The sequence below is a fragment of the Octodon degus genome, unplaced genomic scaffold (assembly GCF_000260255.1).
Source record: "Octodon degus isolate 3935 unplaced genomic scaffold, OctDeg1.0 scaffold00074, whole genome shotgun sequence".
Lineage (NCBI taxonomy): Eukaryota > Metazoa > Chordata > Mammalia > Rodentia > Octodontidae > Octodon > Octodon degus.
Genome location: NW_004524650.1, coordinates 2,701,261 through 2,719,888, shown reverse-complemented (window position 1 = coordinate 2,719,888; position 18,628 = coordinate 2,701,261). Strand labels below are relative to the sequence as shown.

Here is an 18,628-nt window from a genome sequence, read left to right as displayed (position 1 = left end):
CAACCTTTTGAAAATGGTTTTAAGACAATTATGATTTATTGTGAATACAGTGAATGCCTAAAAATTTCTGAGATACATTTATTAGTATCATATCACTACACAAAGCTTAGTTATTTAGGGATAACAAATATAAACATCATGGAAAAAATGATGACTGTTATTGGGATGATTATCACAGTCCTCTATAATGAACTATTTGGGGATCAGTACTGCCTTGGCAAGCTTGGAAGCATAAAAATCTTCAAAGATCTTTACAATGGATTTAGCTGCATATTTCATGATGCAGGCTCAAATAACTCCCACCCACTGACACAGTACTTTTACAAAGACACTTCTAGTACTTCCAGTTTTTCTTTCTTTCTTCACTCTTCTTGTATAGTTGTAGAGGTGACCAGCCCCTACCACCTCCCTCGACAGATTAATATGCACTTTCTATTGACATGTTAATGCCATTAAAGAATAATTGCCCTACATCTATTTTATCTCTTTCTGGGGTTTTACATGAGCTCATTAAGAAACGATTTAATGAACTCTCAGTAAGAATTCTATTTCCCTCATTTTCAAATTCTTGGGATCTATCTCAAACTTATACATTGGTACTTACAAGTGACACTAGGTTAAACAATAGTAAAATTCTTTAAAAAGTGGATTTGCAAATTAGTCATAGCTTCTTATTTTTTCTTGCAATGAGGGCAAGCTTATTATTTTAAAATAATTGGTTCACAAGTGTGGATGTTGACAAAACAATTTCACTTTTTAACTAGTCTAAAAAGTTTATTGAATTTTCTTCTAAATAAATACAAAGCATCCATGATTATGTACAACATAATAGTCCTCATTAAGGCACTAATTAAGAATAAATTTTATAGAGAAGAATTCTGGCTCTAAGAAGGCACAAGAGATTTAACTAAAGGCCACACTGTAGCACACTTAATATCATAATCTCTCAATAGATTTTCTTATTTGTAATTATCTCTTCTGAAGTTGTTATAATATTTTGGAGTCTTCACATTCAAAAATATACTGTTATGATAGTAACAGCAAAGAAAAGGTTGGTATTAACAACATGAAAACCGAGGTTATATATGAAGATTAATTCTTTCAGAGTATAAAGTCATTATGTGCAAGAATCTTACAGGATGTTACTATGTCAGAAGATGTTACCAGGTAACACGATGGCTCAGTTATTGAGGCAGTAACAGCCTTGTATGTTGAAGCGTGGACATCTGCTATTGTTAAAATATTCTGCCATCACTAAAAGGTTCATTTTCTATGTTTGGTGGACATTTTTATTTTGCTTTTCTTAACTTTAATTTTCTAAACTATAAAAATGCTAGTAATATCTATTTCAAAGGCTATTTTCAGAACAAACAGGAGAGATTGTATTAAGAATTTCACCTGGAATATGTTAGTTATTGCTGCCAATACTACCATACATAACACCACTGCCCCTTCATTTTCACTTCAATTATACTGTAATACCAACCTTACAATAATGTACAGCATATCCAGCCTGAGTCTGTCCACTGTTACAATACTCTAAAATTGACAAAATGCTAACATTCCCATAAATTTATCTTGGCAATTCATCAAAACAACTTCATCAAGAATCAATAATTTTAAAAATGTTTATTGAAGTTCCATAATATTGCAAGTACTTTGCCAAGCCACCATATATATATCAATGAACAAAGAAAAGAAAATTTTCAAGCTTTACAAGTTTAATTTAAATTAGTGTAAATAAACAGGTAATTGTCAAAAAATCACAGAAAGAAATACTGTAAATAAAGTGCAAAGTTCAAATTTTGAATACCCAGAAAAGGAAAAACAAAAAGGTTTAGCGATGGAATAAAGAATAGTCTGCATTTATAGACAACAAAGGGTAGAACCTGGCAGTGGATAATTCTAAGTAAAGAGAAGTTAGGTATCAAGTAGAAAAAAAGAATATTTTAAGCTAGTAATTTTGTCTTAAAAGCCAATACGAGTCTAGGTTTAAGCCTAAAATTTAAAATAAAATAACTGGATACAGAGATATATTATGTGACAAAATTATAAGGATCCTTGAAAGCCTGATTTTATATCTTCTGGAACATTTTTTTTTCTCTTTCTCTTTCTTTTTCTTCCCCCTTGTTGGTGCTGGGAATTGAACCTCTAACCTGGAGCAAAGTAGGCACACTACCAGAGAGCTACACCCCAACCCAAAAGTCTATTCTTCATTCAGAAAACATTAGCAAACTATGGGAAATGCCATGATAAGATCTGATTTCAGCAAATTTAATACTTCTCCCACGTGGAAAATGGTGGCCAAATGGACTGACTCGGGGAACTACAGCAGTAGTTAGATAACACTAAGAAAAGGAGGTAATGATAACAAAAACTGAATTCAAATAAGATCTTTTGGGTAGACACAAACAAAGGTGGTGTGACAGTGACTGTTCTTCTCTACAATGCGTATTGTCCACTGTGATGTCATAAATTATGTCACTGTGGTTTCCTTTGTAGCTCTTTTCCTCTCATACACATTTTGAAAGCAAGAATTAAAAGATATTTACCAGAAAAATGTATAAATTTTACCAGCTATCTGTGAGTGTCTCCACAAATGCTCCTTTCATCACAGACTTGCTAAACTTGTTTTCAAAACTATTGTGTTTTGCGAGAAAATAAGAGAAAAATAAGGAAGACAGATAATCACCAGGACAGTAAAGACTATCAGGCGCTCTTCTTTAGTCATCTAGGCCTGTAGATTTTAAACTTTATGTAGGATAGAATCAATCAAAGAATTTAAAACAACTATACATATGCCCAGTCTATCCTTATATCCCACTTTTCATATTACATGATATAAATGAATAGCTGCTTCGGAGGAAATATTAAACATCAGATAAGAAAAATGGTGATCAGTACTTTGGAGTAATTACAATGGATAGTAGTGGATATCAAACTTTGTCTAGTAACCACATTTAAAAAAATTACATATAATGCAGTTTATATGTAGAATCACAGATATCAAACCAAATATACACAACTGAAAAACATCCTTTACAAACTAGTACTTACCTCACCTGATACCCTGTTATTTTCTATTCTACTAGCTGTCTTTTCTTTTCAGCCAGATAGTGAAAAATGCAAAATAAGGCTGCTATTCTCACTATTTTGTCATGGATTATGTTTATTTCTCATTTTAAAAAATATATTAACATGCAATGAGCTTATCAGCATGCTAAAAAAGAAAAAAAAACCCACAATGATTCAATCTATTATATTGATTTCAATACTAGCCAAAAAGAGCCATCCAATATTTTGAGCAAGCTCACTATAAGTGGGTGCCCAAGTCAACATTAGACATTGACAGCAATGTACTGTGCAGGTGTTTTCACTTTAGGAAAAATATCAAAAATGTAAACAAGTTTATTTTTTAAAAATAATTTTATCAAGAAACAAATAGCAATGAGACAGTTTCAAAACCGATTACTAGCACAGTTTCAATAATTAATACACTGCAGATTGTTGTCTTAGTGGCTATTTATTGTACAAGATGAAGGCATGATATCCTGTTCACAAACACTATTAGAACAATTTTTAAAAATATCTTATTAAAGAGACAACTGAATTAAATGTTGGAAAGAAACATAGTCTATATTTCATTTAGGAAAAAAAACAACTAAGCATCTCATAAGAAAAGAGACATGATTCCTTAGAAACCACAATAATATACATTCAATGAGACGAATTTCTCAGTACACTCTGCTAGCAATAGTTAGGGAAAAAAAGATCTACATGTGACATTTCCCCATCAATATCACAAATATTACTTAAAATGAGAAATTTAGGAATATTTAACAGAAGACAATGTGCTTACTGAACATCCTAAGTCATATAAAATAAAATTTTATTTAAAGTAATGTAAGATAAGAATTGTTATAAATACAAGAGCTATTTCCCATTGCAGAAAAACATTCGTCTCCATTTTTACTAAGCTGTCTTTGCAACCCACACAGAAGCCTAAGTACTAGAAGTGTTGTCTTCGCTACAAAGTCTTTAATAGTTTCATATATCAAATGCTACTACATTCTTGCAACAGAGAATTTCAGGTGACTCCCTTCCTCTGTATCTATTTTCCTTCTCCACAACAGCAGAAGTTAATGGGTAATCTGCCCATTCTGCTGATAGCTACATTTCCTAGCATATTCTGTTGTAAGATGTGTTATATGGTCAAGCTATAGACAATGAGATAAAGCTAAAGCATGTGTATAATTTCTGCATTATAAATTTAAAAAGGAAAAGAGTTGCTTCCCTATTTATGACTTCTCTAAGCATGAATGTAGACTACCTAAAGACCCAGGATTAAGGTTGCTCAAACTATAATGTGGCACAAAACTAAATGCATAATCTCTATGGTTTCACCCTAACCTTCAAGGAATGTGAGCCTTATATGCCATAAAATGATCTAAAATTAGTAATATCAATAGGAATAAAATCAGCGCATGAGAAGTAGAGGAAGAAGGATGGAGAAGGGAAGGAGATGGAAGGGGATTAAAAATAAAAATAAAAGTAAAAAAGGTGTATGATGTATGTGCACGAACTTCTCAAGAAGATTGAAACTGTATATGTTGCAAACATGTATGAGGCAAATCAAAAGCTAGAGATACAGAATTCCTATTCTATCATTTCCTTCTCCAAACTCAGTGAATAGGGGGAGATAAAAGGTGAGTGAAGTTTAGTGAAGATATAGTAGCAAAATTAATGAATAAAAGCAAGTAAGGTTTTGAGCTAGTCTAACAGACAGTTTTATGTTAATAGAAAGGTCATAAATTCCCAAATTGATAATCAAGAATGTCAAATAAACATTTCTTAAAGAATAAGGCTACCTGTCTTCTACAAACTAAATCTTTTTTGTTGACAGGATGAAACTTTCTTGAATATATTTCATACAAAATACTGAAATAGAAAATAACTGCATTCCTCACATCACTACACTAAAATGTCAAAAGATTCAGTTCTCTGTGTGAAAACACAGAACAGAATAAATATGCAAGGAGTCTATATTTTCAACGTGATATTCACACAGTGCAGAGTCAAATGGAGACCACTGTAAAGAAATGGGTGTAGAACTTTCAAAAACTAATGTAAAGTGGCTTAATAGAATGAGATTAAAAAACTTAAAAGGTTATTCATTCAGGCAGAATTTCTCTCTTACAACTAGAATCACTCATATTTATGAACCATTTAATCTCTCCAAATTTTTGTGACTGTTTTCTCGTTATTCAGTAAATTTGGAGTGATTTAAATATATTAGTTATTGATTTGTTCCCATTTCTTCAATCTAAATATTTTTGAACTCACAGATCACAAAAGTCTGTATACATAATATATATTAGTTATATATATTATATTTAATATATAATTACACATATAATTATATATTATATATATGAACTCACCAATGTTACTGTAGTGGTGAAAAAGATCTTTTATGTATAACTTCTATAGGAAAGCTCAGTGATGAATCTTCAATAGTTATTATATGAAAACAACTTTATTTCAGATTTAATGCCTAACTAAATTTTTATTTCCTTTAATATATGCTTATGAGAAATAACAGGAATTTGCACACTCAATAGTGTTGGTATTCTTACAATAGATAGTTGTTCTATTTTAAAATCTATTCTTAGTAGAAAGGAAACGTTAAAAGGTAAAACCAAAGTTTGTATACCATGTCTAATGATGAAGGCTAGGTACAACATCAAAACATTTTCTTCTTCTTGATGTGTACAAGCAACACAAACCTTACATGAAAATGATGTAGAAAATATTCATGCAATGGTAATTACAAAGTTCTGAAAGGAATAAGGTTCAAAACAAAATTTAGGAGCTATAGTATAGTGTAAAGTTCAATATTTATTGTCTTCTTTTATGCTACTTGGGATTGATTCTAAAGGATTCATACAAAGTTCCATTCCAAGATTTTTTTTCCCTTTATTTTGTGACACAGTCTAAGTCAACAAATTACCAAGGCTGAGTTTAATCATGCAAACAACCTATGTCAACGTTCCAGACTCCTGCTAGCAGAGGCTTGGACCATCCCACTGAGACATCTAAATAAGCTTTCATCTAAAAATGTTAATTACTGGGCTTCCTTCAGACTTGTTACCAACAATGTAATATAATAATATGTGACATTCTGATAACAAAATCTAGTGGACCAATAAACACTAGTGATACAACTTGAGATATTCAAAGAGGACAGTCCCAAAATAAACGTTCCCAAGTGTGTGATCATTTTAAAAGATGGGGAAGAATTTATATCCATGAGGTTTTACTATTTAAGGACACATATGCACCAAGTGTGAACTGCACAAGGGAAAAGCTGAAAGATTTGCTGATGGACTTGTATTGAGTTTCAATTTATCACATTTCATAGGTATGTCATTAATTGTCCAGAGTACAATCATTTGAGAAAATAAATGACAAAGTTTACTAGACAAAGATTGAATTACATTTGTTATTCACTCCATTTTCCAATAAAAAATAAATGGAAGGAGAAAATTTAGAATACTCAACATACTAGGCATATTTATGTAAAGTTCACAAACTTAGTATATACCTAGTGATTCAATGGCTGTACATGGCCTTGAGACTTTCAGAAAAATTACTTAGCATATTTCAAAAACTAAATAGGAAATGAGCCAACTCTGATATGCATTATCAACTTAGTAATTGTATTATCATACCAAGAAAGACAGAGCATCTAGACAGATTCTGAGCTTCCGTGGCATGGCTTGAAAGCAGCTTACTCCCCAGAGACAGCCCTTTATGACAGTGGTGAGTCAGGAGAATGGGACGACAAAAGCCTGCCTTGCTGACATCTGCTTGTGATGAAGATGATGGAACACAATCATTACTGTTTCTATTTACATGGGTAAATAAAATTTCCATTTCATTTTTAAAATTTTTTTTATGTATTTAGTACAGGGTCTACAGGGTCTCACTACACAGATCAGACTCATAGTGATCCTCCTGTTCCCAGCCTCCCAAGTGTGGGGATTACAGGCAAATGGCAAAATCCCCAGTCTCAGTCACTGTCTCAGTGTGCCCTAGGGATGAGGCCAGCATGGCACACTGACAATCGAACCCAGTCCCTGAGCCTGCTTAAGCAGGCACTTTGGTCCGCTGAGCTATCTCACTGGCCCAAATTTTCCATTATTAAAAAATGTGTCATATGGAAGCAGAGGAGACACAGAATAACAAAACAAATACTGGGCAACATGAGTAAAACAGGGAGCATCATAATCCCCAACATCTACCCTATGCTACATAGCTATAGTGATAAAAAATGAGAGACCTAGCACAAAACCTTCCAGGCTCAAGGAACAGTGGAACAACACAGAGGGTGCAGAAACTAGCCAAGCACATCAAACTATTATGTTTGACACAGGTGTCAAAACTATACAGTAGAGGAAAGAAAGCCTCTTTAATAAATGATCTTGAGAAAACTGACTACCTATATGAAGACGATTGAATGTATCTGTCACTATGAAATGCAAAGCAATCAAAATGAATCAAAGTATAAAATGTTAAAACAGAAAATACTTAATTTGCTGGAAGATAAAGTAGGCAAAACTCTTGAAAACACAGGTGGTGCCAAGAACTTTCTGAACACAAAATGATGGAGACAAGGTTCAACAAGTGAGTCACATCAAATTAAAAAAGGTTTTGCATAGCAAAAGAAATGAGCAACAGTGTGGAAATACAACAAACACAATGGGAAGAAATTGACACTTATTCTTCAAGCAAAGAACTAATGAATTAGACATTTCACAAAATAAGAGGGACAAATGTCTAATAAATACATGAAGAAATGTTCAAAATTTCTAGCCATTAAAGAAATGGAAATGAAGGGGATAAGGGATGTAGTACAACGGCACCAGTGATGCCCCAAGTGTGAGTCTAAATACAAAATCATGCAACTTTCAAGCAACAGTGAAATTTCACTTAATCCTCTAAAGATTGACTATCATCAAGAAATCAAATAATACCAAATACTTGGTAGCCTTAGAAGAAAAACAAACTTTTTTTTGGTGGTGCCAGGGATCAAACTCAGGACTTCGCACTTGTCAGGCAAGCACTCATTCCACTGAGCTATCTCCCCACCCTAAATTCTTCTCACTGTTTCTGGAAATATAAAGTATTACAAGCTCCATGGAAATCAGTATGGGAATCTATAAAAAAAATCAAAAACACAACAACAACAACAAAAATCTGACAGTAGCAATTCCATTTGAATCAGTTATTCTCCTTCTAAGTATCTTCCTGAAAGAGTTAAAGACATCATATTACAATGTTATATGCATACACATTTTTATAGCTGCACAATCTGTAATTGATATATGTTGAAAGGAGGCTATATGTTCTTCAGCAAATAAAAGGATAAAGAAAATACACTATTTACATATAGTATAGTACCCCATGTCATAAAAAGGATATATTTGAATCATCTTTAAGAAAATGAGACACCTTTGTATGATATTAAGATAAATCAGACACACAAGCTTAAATGTTGCATGATTTTTCTTATGAAACACAAACTATAAATAAAAAGCAAAATAATAGATAATAGGAAAGAAAGATATTTTTCTCACATTGGAAGGGGATGAAAAAAATGTCATTAATATGTGTTAGGTTCACATACCAGATCTCTACAAGGAATGGAAAGATTATGTTCTACAAGCATGTACCAATAAAAAGTACAAACAAAGCTATCTGAATGTAATCAATTTAGGGAGATAATGTCAAATATTAACCATATAAGTAACAATAGTTGGAACTAAGCTACTTACTCACCTATTCCAATAAAAACAGCTTTGTAGCCATCTTTTTTCAAAGTGCTAATAGTCATTTCATTCACCGAAAGGCTTTTCCCACAATTTATCTAAGAAAAATGACATTAAACAAGTTGACCAATATTTTAGCATACAGTTAATTAATTCATAAAACTTCACATCAAAATAAATTCAGACATAAATTTATCTATAAAAATTTAAAAATAATATGTGGATATTCTTATCTTTTAGCATACAGATTTACATAGTGAAAAGTATATAAAAATTTAATACCCATTTTATAATATAGGTAAATACAGAAAAATTAGAAGAAAATTAAGATCAAGCTAGGAAACTTTTGTAGCTTACTGAACAGGCTCAAAAACACTTATGGGGGAATTGAGTCAAAAAAATGGCAAATGACACAGTCGCTGCGTCCACCTAGACAGGAAGGGGCAGAAGATCTACACACCACAACTGTAATACAAAACAACACAATCAACATATGTACATGGGAGTTCAGAGAATGCAGAAGTCATTCTACTCAATATCATAAAACTGAGAATATAGACAGAGAGTAGGATTTCACCAGGGCCTTTTATAAGAATAATTGGGGCCCACTTAAGAATTATTGTCCAGGAAAGATGAACAAAGTCAAGAAGCAGAGGTTATTTATCTCATTAAAGTCAAAATACTAAGACTTTTTGTTTTCAGACAAGAATCAGATTTAAGATCTGGCACCTGTTGTACTGCAAGGAAGGCAGGTTTCTAGGAAAAAGGACCCTAAAACACCGTGGCACACAAATATTGTAAAATTTGTTCCCCAACAAGATGGATGGCCATGCATCTAGGCTGCTGTGCACTTGGGTAAGAGGAACATCCATATATTTCAAGACTGTTGGAGTCAGGTTCTTCAATTCTGGAGAGAGAGGAGTGGGGACTTCTGTGAGGGATAAATAATGGAGCCTGACTAAATCCTGGTTCACAGTGGATCCTTTGAGACTACTGACCCTGTCAGAGCACATTCCTCGAGTCTCCAAGAGCATAATTGAAATTGTTGCAGCTGTCAGTTGAAGTAATCCCCATGTTAGATCTCTGGTGTTTGTAATGAGAGCTATAATAGCTATCATAGTTTGGAAGGCTACATGAAAACATCTTAATGCTTTGAGGGAGTAAATTAAACAACATACACTATCCAGAGCACAGGCAGGATGGGGAAAGTGGATAGTGGTCCTCATCAAATCTCCATTTAAATCACCTGTTTGGTCTTTGCTGCGATCAGATGATTCCTAGAGGGTGAATATAAACTAATGCAGGCTTACCTAAAAAGTGATCTGAAATTGCATTTTCTGGGACAGATATGATACTATTGCTAAGGCAGATTTATAAGAACATGAGGACACTGCATGCATACTTTTGCTATTCCAATTAGAAAATGAATCAAAAACAGTTCACTCTCAGGGAGGAGAGATAAGAATATTCATTTACAGTTTGCCTTGAGGCAATATCAACTTCAGAAATGATATATGTAATCTGAAGCTGCCTGGACTTCCCCCAGAACTTCAGTGTGATCCAGTAGAGTGGTGATGTCATGCAGATGGGTCAGCACAGGCAAGAAGTGCATGTGCTGGGAATTTGAAGACTTGGGAATTCCAAAGGGTGGGAGATGACTGCTATGATCAGTGACTAGACAGCTAGTGACATTTAGAGGGCCAGTGGTCAGGCATGAACCAACAGAGGCCCTCTAAAGTAAATACTGGCATCTCGCATTCCTTGCTATAAAGAAAAAAGCCCATGCCTGCTCCTTTCTTAGTTTTGAGGGCAATATATTTTAAAAATTAGGTCCAATTTGAGTAATAGAGGAACAAAAGCTTTTACCTGTGAGATGCTGACTGCAGTTAGAATTTAGGGAGTACTTAGCAAAGCACAGAACTTTTTTTCAGGTGTTGCATGTACCGACATCCTGTATTCTCCCCACCCTGGGCTGGCACCCAACACTCAGGGCAGCATATTGTATGTGAAAGGCGGGTAGTGTGGTGCTTGCCTCTGGAACATAGAGTGGAAACCAAGCAATGGACAGAGACACAAGGGGAGAGGATAAGGGACCAAACCATGAAAGACTTTTTTTGTCTTTATATAATAAACTAATTCTATTATATTATATTACCAGAAAGACCTAGTGTTGGAAGTTAACAATAAAGAGATTAATAATCAATATTCAGGAGTCTGAACACATGAAATGTCACTTTGTAAACTGTAACATTAATTAATATGTAGAAGTTAATAATGAATATTTTTAGATGTAATAGAGTTATATCCCTTTAAAAGTGTCTAATGGTGAGGTTTTAGGATTTTAAATTCTTTTAATTTTTTTTTTGGTTGGAGACAATTCATTTTATTTAACTCAGTCCATGTCTTCCCCATAATCTGCCTTTGCAGAATTCTATGCTTTAAACATATCTAGGTTGCATTTCCATTATGGCAAATGCCATATTTAAAATAAAAACATTTTCCTTTAGCAAAAAGCAACCCTTTAATCACAAGGGAAAGAGAAGGAAAGACTGAGACATAATTTCCAAATTTTGCATTTTTGGACTGGGTCTCAGTATACAGTCCAGGCTGGCTTCAAACTCACAGCGAACCTCTTGCCTCAGTCTTCTGAGTACTAGGATCACAGATGTGAATTGCCACTACCACCCCTGGCCCAAAATTGATCTCAACAAAAATGACTCAAGGTCATTTTTTAGGTGGCGCTTCACTTAGAGCTGTGTGGGGGTGAGCTGTTTCTCATAAATGTTTGCTGTCTCAGTGTATCATGGAAATGGAATGAGGATGAGTCCCCAGAGAAGGGCCTGGTGGTGCTGGGGAGTAACAGTCATTCCTCACTCTGCCAGGGTAGTGGAGAGAGACTGAGGCCCTAGATGGCAAGGAACCAACAAGCTGTGTAATGTGTGGGCTCGGATCTCTAGAGCAGATGGTGTGTGACTAAGGAATCCAGCGCAGGAAGGATAAAGTGAGAGGACCAGAAGGCAGGACAAAGGTCCAGGTTTCCTCCAGAGGAGCTGAGAAAGGTGGTCCTGCCTGTTGAAGGCAGGATTGAAGCTTTTCTCTGAGATGAGGAGAAAATGAGTGGCTTGGACAGTTTCAGTATAAAATCGGAATGCCAGAGAGGTGAAAAACCAGATCTGTGTCCTTCCTTCGTTGAGTGACATGGAAGGTGCTCTAGTACTGTTGGGGACACCCGCTGGGAAAATACTACAGGGTTTACTGTGTGGCTTTGCAGTATGGGAACAATCTAGCTATGGCCACCAGATGCTGCCACTACCCAGTGCTGTGTTCCAGGGGCCACAGGCAGGGATAGATTACTTCTGGCAGGTAGTGTCTGCTACTGCATCCAGCATGTCTCAGTGGCTCCCTGCAGCCGGCCTCCTGCCAGGCACCTTCTTCTTTAGCTTTCTCTGAAGTCTGAGCGGATGAGAGTGCTTCCTCAGAGGTATGTAATAAAGCACTGGGGAATTAATATATTGTATACATGTCACTTGGTCCAGAAAAAGGAAAAAAAAACATTTGAGAAAGGAGAGCAGAATGGTGGTCATGAGGGAGGGGATCAATGTACCCCCACAAGTGAATCTAACATGCGCCTTCTCCCAGGAGACAGGAGAGTCCCTGTGGACCTCAAGGTGCCAAAGCTGCTGCCCAACAGGTGGCTCTACAAAAACAGAGGGGCACAATTGCTCCTTGCTTCTCCCTTAAGTGACATTGGTCCATTCAGTTTGAACCAGAGAGTGGGAAGGGGAGAAGGGCATCCAGAGGGCTGAACCAGGCTAGAAGGGTCAGCTCCTTTAGGTGCATTTTTTGCTCTTTGGTCTGCAGGCAATCAGGATGGAGAGAGATGCCACCCCAAAGAAGAAAGTCTGCAGAAACCAGAGCAGCCAGGCCCAGGAGTCTGTGATTCCCTTGTACTTGCACAATACCATGGCACACAACGGCTCTCCAGCATGAATTAACCAGGCAAGCCAGTATCCACTGTGCAAGAGGGTGTGATGGTGGCCCACCAAGTGCTGAGGGAAGGGGCCAAAGGCTCTGCGAAGGGATACTCTGAGACCAGAAGACCACCAATGTGAAGTATCCCAGCCACAGGACTGTGATCAGCATGGGCAAAAGTCTGGCCAAATGTAAGGAAGTAGGCAGTGGCATCTCTCCTAGCCTCCAACTTAGTCACTACCATCTTGAAAGAATCAATGGGTTGAGAGTCGCCCTGCCCATACCTAGAAAAAGCCTTAAAGTCTTTTAATTTTTAATCATTTTTTATTTATTAAAAAGGAAAAATGTATAATTCTGTCACATGCTTAAATAATCTTAGTATGTATGTAAATATATAAAAGCTTAAATGTGAAAGAAAACAATAGATCTAAATATTCTAAATTAAATATTGGCAAATTGAATGAGAATGAAATTTCCAAAGTACAGAAAACATCCACTGCCTCATTAAGATGTTTCAAAAAGACCTTACATCCTTTCTGAAGTGATGTTTGTGTGTACATGTGTGTCATTGTCTATAATATTTAGTTTAGGACTGTCGTGGCATTATATGACTTTCCAAATGGAAAAAAAAAGACATCCCAATCCTTCTACACGATTAGACTGAGAAACTGTAAGTTTGAAGGAATGATGTAGACATTTTAAAGTTTTATAAGATAATTTTACTTTAGTAGGCATTTGGGCAAGAGCAAAATGGAGATTTTTTCCCTTTTGTGTATACTTATCAGAGAATTAAGTGACATTTTGTGTTAAACTACTAAAACTGAGAGTAAAAAGATTTCATTTAACTGTGCAAAGACCTTGGAGAAGACCTAAATGACACTCGTCGCTTGGCAGCATTTCCTACCGGAAATAAGAAGAGAGTGGCAACAATGACATTCAGTGGAGTAGCAGGCTCTGGACTCCCGTTACTGTTCCCAGAAATTGATTCAAATGTGCTCTTTCTGAACACTTCAATGCATGAATGTTCGCTGTAGAATAAACATCCAACTCTCAGAGAGAACTGGAAGAAAGCAATAGCTTGACAAAGAAAGCATCACCTTGAGCAAGGCAGAAGCCTGGGGTTCATTATGAGTGGAAAGTTAACTGAGATGTGCGAGACATAACTAATGCTAATATTAGAAGAAAATGACTGATACCCATGATTCCTGTAGCTGATATTTTATAAAATCTCAGCATTATTTATCAAATAGTGCTATCAGCACAAAATATCAGAGTGAACACTTTATTTATATTTAAGTTCTTTCCACGTTGTACTTTTATATATGTAGTATCTGACACAGTGATTTTCTTAGATAGGCATTACAGTATATACTGCTCTCTAATAACTTTAGTAACATAAAAATAGGTACTTCCAAGATAAGTTCAGAAAAAACATTTACCCTACATCAAGTTCATAGTAATATTTAAAATTTGGTACAGAAGAAGTTCTAAATATCATATGACAAAATTCTAAATGTCAAATGCCCAAGGATAAAGCCAAAGATCCACATAATAAAAACTTTGTATTTTGATAAAAAAAATTTTTGTATCCATAAAATCTATTCATATCTGTAAAAATATGTGTTACAAGAATAAATATTTACATTTATTTGAAACAGAACTGTTAATTGAACTGAAATATGTGATATTCATTTTTTAAATAAAACATAGACATGTTCTTTACATTTTTCTGAGAGAAAATCTGGTTAAAGAGACAAAATTTTTTCCAGAAACTTTAGATAAAAAATAAAATAGAAGAATTTTTAAGGTAATACTTAACTTTCTTAGGTAAAATCAACTATTAATGAATAATTATATGAATTTTATATTTGATTTTATTTCTGATTTTATATGTTTTCTGATAATATACTATAATCATGGGAGTTGATTCACATAATCAGTGAAAAATATAATGATATAGAGAGGTTGTCAAGAAAGATGTTTTGAGGAATGGAAGAAAAAGATGTGGTATTTTTATACAATGGAGTACTACTCAGCTATAAAGAATGATAAACTCGAAGCCTTTATATTTAAGTGATGCCACTTAAAGATGCACTCATAAGTGAAATAAACCAGACCCCCATGGGTAAATATCATATAGTCTCCCTAATGTAAAAACTCAAAAGAAGAACTAAAAATAGAAAGGTATAATACAAATAAAAAGAAAGTGAGAACTTAACAATTAAACAATGAAGAGACGGCAAGGAGAAAAGCTAGGAAAATGACAGGGGCAAAAATCATATATTTATATACACAAGATGATTAAGGTAATGATCCTGAGAATCTTCAGCAAGTTTCTGAATGTTCATTGGTAGGATTATCATCCTGACAAACTATTTATGCTCATACCTGTGAACAAAGCAACTGCACTGAAGATTGCAATATGTAATAGTAGGGTCAGTTTTGGAATACCTGTCATTCTGGTCTTCTAAATATGTACCACTTGTCATGTCAAATCAATTACTACTACACTGTCTCTCAGGTAAATGCTTGTTAAAAAAAAGGGATAATAAATGAAAACAAGAGACAAGAAAAAAAAATCATAGGACTACTACAATGCTGTATATGGTTAGATTTCTAAATCTCTGTGTAAAAATATTTAATTGTTTGTATTCTTTAAAATATTTTTTTCTTTTTTTCTGCACATTATGTAGGGATTTGAAGTTTAAAATATCGATACTTGATGCAAAATACCTCTTACACGTTATGTAAAAGATTTTTAATATTCAAACAGAGAGTTTAAGCTCTACTGCCTATGTTATAGGGTAGTAATATTATTAAACTTCTCTTCTGGAGGGTTAACAACTTAAATATGCAGATCAAAAATTGGAGAAAAAATGGGTTGCAAGGACAGCCAACCTTTGGGCCGTAGCCTTTCAAGGTCAGTGAGGACATAAGAGAACCTGTACTATAACATCCTGTAACTCAATGATGTCCCACATTTTCTGATCAAGGAGATTATGGAGCCACAGAAGAAAGTGATCGACTACGTAGAGTATGCCTAAGGAGAGTCATATGGAGAGAAAATATTCTCTCAGACTTTCACAAAGAGCAAACTGGTCAAGCAATGGCCGTGAATCATCCCCATGGCTGACACTGACAAAGGATCGATAAACTGCAGTACAGGGTTTCAGGGTAAATCCCAAGGGGTTACTCACTTTTGAACACTTTCTATTCATCTAGAATGGCTGTTGTATGTTTTCTTTCTCTTTCTTTGTTTCTTTTTCCCTCTGCCCTTTCCCTGCCCTATAATAAATCATTTTCTTCAAATAAAAAGAATAACTATATTATACTATATGTGGCTTTAAAAATGAAAACAATTGAGAGTATTAGTTGTGAACTTAAACCTGTGTATCTACCAACTGAAAAGTAGGAAATATTAATTCTACTAACTGTTATTATTAAAGAAGAAAATAAAATTATTCAATGAAACAGTAATTATTCAAGAAAAATAACAATATTAAAATAATAAAATACATGTATGCTGACAAAGTATTCAGAAATTAAGAACCTTAAATTTCTTCATTATTTAACTTAGAATGGACAAAATTAGGTAATTATATACTTTAAGAGGAGAAAAAGGGGGGACAACTAAAAAATGTGTCAGTTTTAACGAATATGAAAATAGAACTTTGACAAGCGGTTCTTTTAAGGAATATGTTAGCTAGAGAAATGACTACCTAAAATAAAGAAAAGTATAAAATGAGTTTAAAGATGAGAAAGAAAATATAATCACAAGTATATATGAATTATATCTAGTGTAATCTATGCAATTCATGAATAGAAAATTTGTGTAAGGAAATTCATTGGCAAAATTGACGGGAAACAGAAAGAATGAAAAATACCAATAATCCTTGCAGCTATATTTTTAACTACTTAAAACTGTCTTATAAAAAGGCTTTGTGGTTAGAAATACATTACTTAAAATTCTATAGTACTAAAAATATCTCAAGACAATATTATTACTAACAATAGAAGACAAAGTACTTGAAATTTTATTTTTATCTGACTGACACTATTTTATCATCTAAACACAAAGATAAAAAACATAAATAAAAGAAAGCAAGAAGCCCTCATATATTTGAAACTCTTTAAGACACCAATTATATTTCTTCTTCATAATATTTTAGTTCTAATATTCACAAAAATGAAGATACTAATAAAAGTTATCAATTCTACAAAGCCATAAATTATAACATGTGATAGAAAAATTTATGCATTCAGCAACACAAAGATGAATATAAACCAAATATAAGAAGGTTAACAATTAAATGCCCTTTATTTTTAAAAATTTAAAATTACATTTTCTTTATGAAAATTAATCTAATGAGAAAAAATTTCAAAATAATAAAAATGCTTTATCACACAGAATATCACTTTGTTTTCCTTTCATTTTTAACAAAGTAGTTTTCACAAATTGAAACAATAATATGCATCTTCGTAAAAGAAAAGTAACGTCTTCATTATTTTCTTTGACATGATACTTTACTTCCTAGATTCATCTTACTACTTAAAAAGAGCTAATCAGCTGTCACACATGAAATAAAGTAAAGTAATTAAATAGGAAAGAGATCATTGATACTAGACTAGAATAAATTTAACTGTGTAATGTATGATTATTTCCACTGAAGAAATGCAAATTTAAAAATGCTAAGATTTTAACTTACTGCAGAAAAAATGCCAATCACTAAGAAATCAATCAATAACAAATGCTGTCTAGCATGTCACAATAAAGGACCCCTTTTCCATTGTTGAGGGGGATGTAAACTAGGACAGCCACCATGGAGATTGGTATGGAGATTTCTCAAAAAGCTAAAACTAGAAATTCCGTAAAACCCAACAATCACCATGCTAGGTATCTTCTTCAAAGAGCTTACGTCATCATACTATAGCAATTGGTGCACACCAATGTTTCTAGCAGCACAGTTTGTAATAGCTAAATCCTGGAAACAAACTATACTTGCCAATGGATGATAGAATAAAGAACGTGTATTATGTATTTGCTACTGGAATATTATTCTGTTAAGAAGCTTAACAGATTTGAAACACTAGTAGGAAAATGGATGCATCTAGGAAATATGACATTGAGTTAAATATACCAGATGCACAAGCTCAAATATCATATTGTATCTTTCATTTAAGTGAGGCAAAGTACAAATGAGCAGAATAATAAAGGATGGATGGAGGGGCCAAGAGGATCGATCTCATCATATGGAAAATGTCCAATGGAATGAGAATGAGGTGTGAGGAGGAGGGACAGGGGAAGCAAGTAGTGCATAGATATTCCACACACAGGAACCAGATAACCTCAATTAATGTAAGCATTATAAGTATAACGTGGACTAACATTAATAATATTGACAAGAGTGAATAGTTGGACAGGGGCTTTAGAGGAAGGGGGTAAGGGAGAGAAGAAGGAGGAATGGGGAGGGAGGAAAGAAGTTGAAGGGGATTAAAAATCTGTGGCATGTACATGTGACTACTCGCCAAGATGACTGTAAACTGCATGAATTGCAAACATGTACTAATAAAAGTACATGTAATAAAAGTACTAATAAAAATGGAGAAAATAAGAAAGTAAAAAGCAAAAAAATACATGATTACTTTATCATATTTGAATGATTGATTATTAAACTATTATAAAGGTCCAATGTTTAAAAGAAGACTGGTTCTAGAGTGTTCTCTCTTTAACATACTGTTTGTCTAAAGTATATATCTTAAATAAATAAAATAAACCTATTAGAAAAAGTAGGATAAGCAGAATAATGCTAAACCATAAAAACCAC

The 18,628-nt window shown here is 33.9% G+C and overlaps 1 protein-coding gene and 1 pseudogene across 2 annotated transcripts in view; both read right to left on the bottom strand.

The window, feature by feature from the left end:
• Dpyd (dihydropyrimidine dehydrogenase) overlaps nt 1–18,628 on the bottom strand; it is a 978,184-nt gene that overhangs the window by 637,474 nt on the left and 322,082 nt on the right. For both annotated transcript variants that reach the window (XM_023720254.1, XM_023720255.1), the window contains exon 8: nt 8,842–8,929. In XM_023720254.1, coding sequence (XP_023576022.1) covers nt 8,842–8,929 — 88 coding nt within the window. The remainder of the gene's footprint in view (nt 1–8,841; nt 8,930–18,628) is intronic.
• On the bottom strand, nt 12,662–13,047 carry LOC105742786 (annotated as a pseudogene).